This window comes from Apteryx rowi, unplaced genomic scaffold (assembly GCF_003343035.1).
Source record: "Apteryx rowi isolate R43461 unplaced genomic scaffold, aptRow1 scaffold_260, whole genome shotgun sequence".
Lineage (NCBI taxonomy): Eukaryota > Metazoa > Chordata > Aves > Apterygiformes > Apterygidae > Apteryx > Apteryx rowi.
The window spans coordinates 951,957-960,784 of record NW_020448975.1 but is presented as its reverse complement, the minus strand read 5'-3'; the positions used below and the strand labels follow the sequence as shown (position 1 = coordinate 960,784).

The 8,828-nt window shown below is 35.1% G+C and overlaps 1 protein-coding gene across 1 annotated transcript; it reads left to right on the top strand.

The window, feature by feature from the left end:
* Positions 1 to 605: 605 nt before the first annotated feature.
* SRI (sorcin) lies at positions 606 to 8,516 on the top strand (the record flags this gene model as incomplete). The annotated part of the gene is made up of 7 exons (XM_026067664.1): positions 606 to 698; positions 4,002 to 4,071; positions 4,774 to 4,817; positions 5,853 to 6,000; positions 6,165 to 6,278; positions 7,006 to 7,064; positions 7,777 to 8,516. Coding segments are annotated over 7 exons (555 nt in total), but the record flags the coding sequence as incomplete, so codon positions are not given.
* Between the last annotated feature and the right edge of the window lie 312 nt (positions 8,517 to 8,828).

The window sequence follows — 8,828 nt, the reverse complement described above, 5'->3', positions numbered from 1 at the left end:
GGTCAGTAACGGGCTAAGCAGCTTCGAAGAGCGAGCTGTACCTGCTCAGAACTCTAGCCGTCTCCAAAAACATGCAAAAGCTTGTCGTCCCTGCAAAAGATGTGTTCAAACACTGTTACGCTTCAGTTGATAATTTGCTCAACCTGGACAAGATTAATTCGTGTCATTCCACCACATTTCTGTTAAGAATCAATACTGTAAAAAACTTAGACCTTAATATAAGCACATATTTTCTTCTAGATGTTTTCCCTATAGATTTGCTTAGCTTTTTTGAAGTGCAGAGAAAATTCAGCGGGGCCTTAGAAACAGCCTATCTTTGGAAACCAGTTTTGTGCTGGTAGTAGACTGTAAAGTTTAAGCTTGGTGAGGTACAGCACACTGCTGAATCAGCAGATTGATCCAGTGCAAGGTTCTACATTGATGTGCTTAAATTATAAAAAATGGATATGCCAAGATTGTGTTCTTTTTTAAAAATAAATTTTTTTTTGGTTGATATGACTTTTACACGTGTATATAAAAACACAAATTGTTTCTTAAGTACAAACATTACAGTTTCTTACAGTTAACTGAATCATTTATTTATATTTAATTAACTTTATGCTTGATTTTTGAAGTATGGGGGAGCTCCAGGAGGACCAGCATTCCCTGGACAAGCTCAGGATCCTTTGTATGGTTATTTTGCTGCAGTAGCTGGGCAGGTAAGCTTTTAAAACGTTATTTATTTGTTGGGACTCTTTGTCCTGGGGAATAATTGCTACCTTAGCTTTGGGGGAGAGGATTGTCCAACATCTGTAGCAGGGAGAACTCTATTTTTCAAGTCTTTAAAAAAGCAGATTTGTTTTACTTAGTCCTTCTGCTAAAGTGTGTGAGAACTGTAGAAGAGCTAGCTAGCATTACTCGAACTATGTTACTATACAGGGACTATACAGTTACATGAAATGTAGCAACTGAGTTTTGGCTCGGTCCTTGGTCAGGGAATGCTGTCAGCTTCGGGAAAAAGAAGCCAGACGCCTTCTGGAAACATCAGCTGTGGAGATGGCCTTACTATGAGCAGGAAAGACTAATAAGAAAGAGATCATTATGTGATGAAGTGGCTTAATAGACTCACAGATGGAATAGCAGTCTTCAGTTGTGCCAATATCTGGGTTTGCTTGTTAGATAGGATGTTATTCTTTCAGAGAAGAGGGCATGCACAGCTTTGATTTTAGGCCTCTGTTTCTTTTTTTTCTGTTGTTTTAACTATATATATATATATATATATAGTTATAGTTATTTAAAATATATTTATATATATATATTTCTTTCCTGTAATTTTGTGTCATGTATTGTTTCTATATGATTATGCATGTTTCTAAGAATAAGTATTTCTTGAAGTGGATTACAAAGCTTAGGAACAAATAAATCGATTTATTGAGCTAGAAGTTCTAACTTTGCCAGCAACACACATTATGTAGCTATTTATTGCACGTTTCTAGGATTTATGCAAATCTAAAACTCTGCTCCTGGACCTGATATGGGCAGGTACACGTAACTACTACCTAAAGGTTTAAATTCAGCAGACATAACTGAGGTTTAAATTTCCAGTTTAGGAAGACTGCAGTTTGTTATTGCTTTCTGTTCTCTCCATTATTCTTTTGAATTAACAGCGTCTTACAACCTAAACATTACCACTTTAATGTTGCTTATGAAAATATGTAGACCATGCATTTTTTTTTTATAATAAATGAGAACACTGGAATAATGTGCCTGTAATGAGGCAGGCCTCTCTAGTAAGGTGGAGCCCAAGCAAAATTCTGCTGAATGAATGCTGACAATTTGCCTGCCAGCACAGATGCCAAAGCATCCGGGTGCCATCAGATGGTGTTCCAGGAATCGGCAGTCAAGCCAGTAGCTTACTCTGGAAAAATGACAAGGGTCACAGTGTAAAGAGAAGGAGGAAGGTAGTAGCAAACAGGCAGTGCTGTGGAGAAAAGGTGACAAGAGCTGGACCTCAGTGAAGCACAGAACATGCCCAGATTACCCAAGTGAGGCATGGTTACTAAAAGCTTGGGAGTCAGTTGAGGTGATGGGTATAATCAAGTTAGTACATCTCTTAAATCCTTCTTTATTTGTAGGAATCATTCCTTATTAAAAATGACGTTTCAGAAACAACCCAGTTTATCCTTGGAATCAGAAGAGTCTGTTTCATTGAGTACTAGATGTCCAGATGTAAAAATGCTGTAAGGAGACAGTGAAATGGAACAGATAAAATATCAGTTGCCTTTGTAACCATCCATGCAAGTATGTAAAAAGCCAAATCTCACAGCTTTTAGGAAGTACTTATTACAGAATTCGTAAAGCTTTTGGTTATGGCTTACTGCTCTCTCTGTGATGCTTTTTCACCTAAATAATGTATAATGTCATCCCTCAGCATTCTATGAAATAGTTTATAACAGAAATTTTGTCCTAGATTTAAGGAGTTCATTTCCTTTGTTTATGAAAAAAAGTCAAAAGTATTGTTTTAAATCTTTATTAAATGAAGTGAAGGTATCTTTGTGAGAACTGATAATTTTCTTAAGTCTGTTTACAAAGCGCCTATGCTGGATATAGTTTAATTCTTAGGTTCTACTTTTAAAAAAGAAGAAAAAAAAAAAAAAAGGAAAGGCCAAGATGGGTTTTTGGTAATGTTAATCATCCAGATCCTGCCTTTGTCTCAGAATGTTTCCATCGCTTTAAAGAGATCTGCTGCTTAATATGCATGGCTAATTCAAATTGTATTTTGGAATTTTCCTGTAAATGTAATGTTTTTACTACATCTGTATAGTTAGGGCTGGTAGAGTAGGTTGGAAACCATTCTGGTTTTAGCAGTAGTCGTTAATGTTATATAGAATCAAAATGTTACTGCTCTTTTTTCAGACCTTGTCAAATGTCATATAGTATAATAATTACACACTATATCATATTAATAATCATGTGTTGTTTCTGAAAGTTACCTGGCTGTACCATTGTGACCAATCCATTTAGTAGCCTACCCCAGTTGTTAAATAAAATAAAAATGTATACTAGATTTAAAAACCTTAGGAAAATGCTGAGGCACATAAATTTATTTCAAATATAAGGCAACTCTTGTTTTCATATCTAACGCTTTACATTAAAGCCACATCATTTTGTGTTTTCTTTTGTAATTTATTTAATGCTTTACATTAGTCACACCGTTTTTGATATCTACAGATACAATGCACGATCTTTGAATGAGGTTAAATTATACTCAGGCTCTCTGTGAACTGAGGTTCATGTTGTGGGTGTGAGGAGTGTGACCTAGAATTCCAGCTCTGCTTTTGACAGCTCATTACTTTCATGGCTTGGCAGTTGTTTTCTCTGTTTGACCGTGAGAGAGATGCTTTGGAAGGGAATCATATTCAAAATTGCACAGATAGGTATCTTCTCTTCCCTCCCCCCCTTTCAAAATTCTTTATTTTCTGCTTTCATGTGTTTGGATAACAACTTACTATTTCCAAACAACCCTTTTTAAAATTTGTCAGTTGTAAGTCTGCCTTGGGAAGAAGGCATGTATGATCTGTGTTCCAGGTTTCCTACTGTAGCAATGAGATCTTAAACCTTAATCTAAAGTGAAAGTAATACCTATTAACTTGAAATTAGTACTTTGAGTGGAGTTGAGTTTCTGTGCACTTCACTCTCAAATTGATGCTACCAATATTTTATGCAAATTAAAACAAAAAGTTAAATTTAGCGCAAACCTGCTGCCAATCCTGATTATTTTTGAGTGCATAAAGTTACTAGATGTGAAAGCTAATGCATGTTGCAACAATGTCAACTAAAGAAACACTATTGGAGATTCAGGTTCTAAAAGACAGTTTCTGTCATATATCAGAGACAGGCATTCAGTTCTGTTTTGTAAGGATAACCGGTTTAATGCCGCTGAAAAGGAAGTGGGTACTGGGAATAATCAAACTGGAAGAGGGAATTAAAACTCTAGCTAATATATCTTCTGTTATCAAAAGGATGGACAAATAGATGCTGATGAACTACAGAGATGTCTCACCCAGTCAGGGATTGCAGGAGCATATAAACGTAAGTCAACAAACAAAATACCCCCGACCCTAAAGTATGCTTATTCTTATTACATCTAGAAAAAGCATGTAGCTGTGCTTTCTGCAAAGCATTTTTGTTTGCATGGTAAAAGGGCTTTCTTGACATGTGGACTACTTTCAAATGTAAAATCTCTGTACTTAGTTCTGACATATAGAACTTCCCTTCTCCACCTGGTTAGTTCCCCACTGCTGAGCTGCGGAGCTGAAGAAGTGGTTTGTTTTGTAATAGACAGGCAATTCTTAAAGTGTTTGGGCTTGTTTTGAAGTTGAGCTTTGATGTTGACAAAAAATTCTGTGGCGGAACTCTTCTGTCAGGGTGCTTAGTGTTTGATTTACAAAATTGAGTTTCTGTGAGTAAAGCTGGTTTGCTCAAGTGATCTCTATGGTGAAACAAAAATAACCACTTCAATTGAAACCCCAAACCGTTATGGATTAAGTTAAGAGCACGTTAATTTTATTTATAATTTCAGTAGTCTTCAGATTGTGTATTGTCAGTATTTTTGACAAGTCATGATTGGAAGCTCTTACTTGGATCAAAACATGGTATGGTTATATACAGTAGAAGCATTTATTTAATATATTACATAATATAATAAGCAATTTTAATCTTTATATAAACAAAATTGAAAATGGGTCATTCTTTTAATACAGCTGTTACTTTTCATTTTTCCAATTTAAATAGCTTTCAACTTAGAGACTTGCAGACTCATGATCTCAATGCTGGATGTATCCTTTATTATGAAATGTAAACATTTTTACATCACATGAACAAAGATAAGACAGCGTTTGAAAGTTGGGAAATGCTTTGTAATTCTCATTCAGACCTTGGTTCATATGTATTATTATCAGGTATGACTGTGAACAACAAAATTCCTTTCTTATTTTGTTTACAGGATGAAATAATAATTCTAATAAATGAGGCTCTCAGTGGTTGACCTTTATAACAAGTGGTATGTCTCTGAGTCTTGGGGACTGTTTCTCCATTGAATGCATAAGGAGTCAGGTCTGGCAGCTCAGAACAGAGGTTTGTGCGAATCACTCATTGTGCTTTTAAAATTGGACACCATTGTAGATGTCCGAATGAATTTAAGCATATTTACACAGGCTGAATATGATCTAAGGCCTCCTAAATCCCATTCCTTGCATGACTCAGGCTCATGTACCTTAGGAGGATGGTATATGGCATTCAGCAGTGGGACCTGTGGAAGACTTGGGTATGTAGTGCAAGCTTAGAACCTTTGAAGACTTTTAGTTAAGACTTATAGTGGAACGTTCAAATGTTTTTCTGTTTAAAAAAAAAAAAAAAAGTAGAAATGAAACTGGAAGGGTTGTGAACAACCTGCTTAGAATAACAGAGAACTGATGTTATTCTAACTTAATATTTTTATTTGGCATCTGTTTTTATTTCAGATATATGTGTTATTGATAACAACTGCACTACAGTGAGTAAATAGAGGATAGCCAGCTAAGTTACATTCAGAAAGAGCAAATACTTTTATAAGGTTTCACTGAGGAAAAAGTGGAGAGAGAGTGATTTCTCTGACCTTTGGTCAGAAGTATTGTCTGTCTGTGCTGTGGGATGCTCTAGTTAGTTTTCTATGAGAAGAAATAATAACAATAAAATATTGATAGTAGCCTCAGGGTATCTTTTATTTCCCAAACTTCAAAAGTTTTGAACCACAGATGATAAAAATACTAATCTCCATTGAACAGAGGGGTTTTTTTAATTTTGGAAGCTAAGAAACTTAACTTTGGAATCAGAGAGATATGTCTGGTACACTGGGATTTAATGAGTTTAAAGAACTCTGGGCTGTGGTCAATGGCTGGAGGCAACACTTCATAAGTTTTGACAACGATAGAAGTGGCACAGTGGATCGTCAAGAACTAGAGAAAGCCTTGACAAACATGGGTAAGTTGTGAAATTTTCTTGCTTTTAACACTGATGCTGACTCACAGCCTTTTCCAGCACCCATTAAAGTCCTGCAGTAACTGTCACATATTTCCAATAAAAATTGTGTTAGATTGTGTTAACTCACCTGTCGTTTCAATATGGACTTTTTTCTTTTCAAATAGGATTTAGATTGAGCCCACAGGCAGTGACAGCAATCACAAGGCGATACAGCACCCGTGGAAAGATTACATTTGATGATTACGTCGCCTGCTGTGTAAAACTCAGAGCTCTCACTGGTATGTTGATTATGGCCTTGTTAATGGCATCGCCATAATAGATTTTTGTTCAATAAAATCTGATTACTCAGGCATCTCAGGTTCAACTTTAACTTTTATGTAACACAAAATAGGTTTCTTTTAATGGAGTTTATAGGCAGAACTGGTACAATTATACAATCTGATTATTTAAGTCCCCATTGAAAAAGAGACTTAAAATTAATATAGGATTTATTCCAGAGACTAGAAAAGTTTTCAAAATTGGGAAACTGTTTATTAACAGAACATAAAGGGTGGGAGGAACACTGACAATGTTAAGTGATAAATGGGAAGATTTATCATACATACTGGATATGATAAATATGAAGATTAAGAACTGGAAGTTAAGTCTTGGAATGAATTGTAGTGTTCTTCATGAGCTCTCATCCATGTGATTTTCTTTTATTTCCTTGCCTCCGTTTTGCTCTGCCCTAATGCTCCCTTTTGTTCCTTCTTGGAACCTTGAACCTTTTGTTTTACTTTGGGATGAAATTCAGGAAGGTGAGAAATTTGCATGAAATGGTTTGTAATTATGAGGAGTAATATAAACTATGGGCTAGTCTTCTGATACTACAAAAGACAACTTGCAATAGGGGCGTGGCCAAAACTAAAATGAAAGTACAGTACATTTTAAAAAAGAAAAAAAATTGATTAACTGTATTTCTTCTTACCTGATTTCTGTATTTATTTTTTAAATACATTTCTGCAGAATGTTTTAGAAGAAGGGATACATCTCAGCAAGGTTTTGTGAACTTCCAGTATGATGATGTAAGTAAACTTTAAGGAATCATTTAAACTTACGGGGTAAAACTAAAGAAAAACTAAAAACTAAAACTGAAGAGAAACAGTAATGATTTCCATTGTGTTTGTATTCCCCACTGTTATGGTACTACCTGAGAGCCTGAAGATCCTGTTTTTTGTTTCAATCAGCTCTTCTTTTGGAATTGAGCTAGGTAGAAGAATTGGAGTCAAATCTTCTCTCACAAAATTTTTACTTTTTTTGCAGAGGTTTATTTAAATTTCATTGTGCATTTTGTCATGGTTTCCCAGGGTTTAAGAACATCTAGGCAGGTACACTGCTCTTCAGACTCAGCTTCTCTCTTGCACACTTACTTCTACACATGCACGTGTACACATGTGCACATGGACACACTTTTTTAAGGCTAAGTAGGCATTTTGCTGGGGGGGGGGGGGGGGAGGGGAGATCCTAATCAGTCAGGTTTGTAGGACTTGGCTTCCTGACTGCACCTGTGTGAGAGAAGGAGAACGCTAAGGTTAAGTAATTCCTGGGTTTATTTGTTGTTATTAAGGAATTGTTTTGTTTTAAATTAACTATTAGCTAATTTTCATATTTAGCTTTAAAGCTTTGTTCTTGGACTGAACATGATTACAAGAAAGAATAGTGACAATGGGTATTTTAGGAGAAAAAGAGAGAACTTATTCTGTACCATACATTTAACAAATGGTTATTTTTTTTCAGTTCATACAATGTGTAATGAGCATCTAAGTCAAAAAGAAGGAAGCCGTGGATGATCACGATTACCATTCCAGTTTGTCTTTTGCTTTGCCAAAAGTTACCATGATTGTGTATCTTAATATTATAATTTGCATATTTTATAAAGTTACTGAATTATGCACTTGCCTTTATTTAGTTTTAATAATGAATATAAACTAATAATGTACTGTCATCTTTAACTTTCAACCTCTGACTATTAAAGATTTTTTTATTTTTCATAAACTTGTAAGTCACTATGTATAACTCAAATTATGTAGACAGTAAATTTTTCTGTAATGTATTTACTTCTGACTTTGTATGATTCACTAAAACCAGTTCCTGGAGTGCAATTTATCTTGTTTCTGACTTAAACAGTATCATGTGGATGATGATACATAAGATGATACATATTCTTTTGTCTTTGACAGTATAAGGCAGATGTACAAATAGAGTTAGCTTTTGGAATCATCATTTTACTGTGATCTGTTAGAACATCAGTAAATTGAAGTTGCTTGTTTTGACAGCTAGGCATTTTTGGGATGAAGTCAGTGGCACCAGGCACTAAGTGTAAATTGACCTTATTAGAACTACTTTTAAGCAGGGATGTGTAGAAACATAGCACAGAACTCCTTCAACAGGGTGATCTTGTTTACGGTGCTTTTATTCCAGAAAAATTACCATTCTGTTTGTGTCTGTACATAAAACACTTAATGTTTTAAAAACTACTCACTGTCAGTTTAATATATAAAAGTCCCTTTTAACTATGAACTTTGAATCTGTCAGACTACAGTTACATGTAAATTAATGTTTCTATCTGCTTAACAAGTACTCTTCCTGCCTTTATACAATGACCAAAACCCACTTTGAAAAACTCTTACCCGTCTACTTCAGATCATCAGCATGTAATTACCTCTGCTGTGGCCCTTACATAAGGGCAGCTACAGAAAAGCAAGACTTTTTGGCCTGAGATTTTCCAGGGCAAAAAAGATTTAATTTATAATAGAAATAAAAACAGCCAAGTTTTCTTTTTTTTGAAA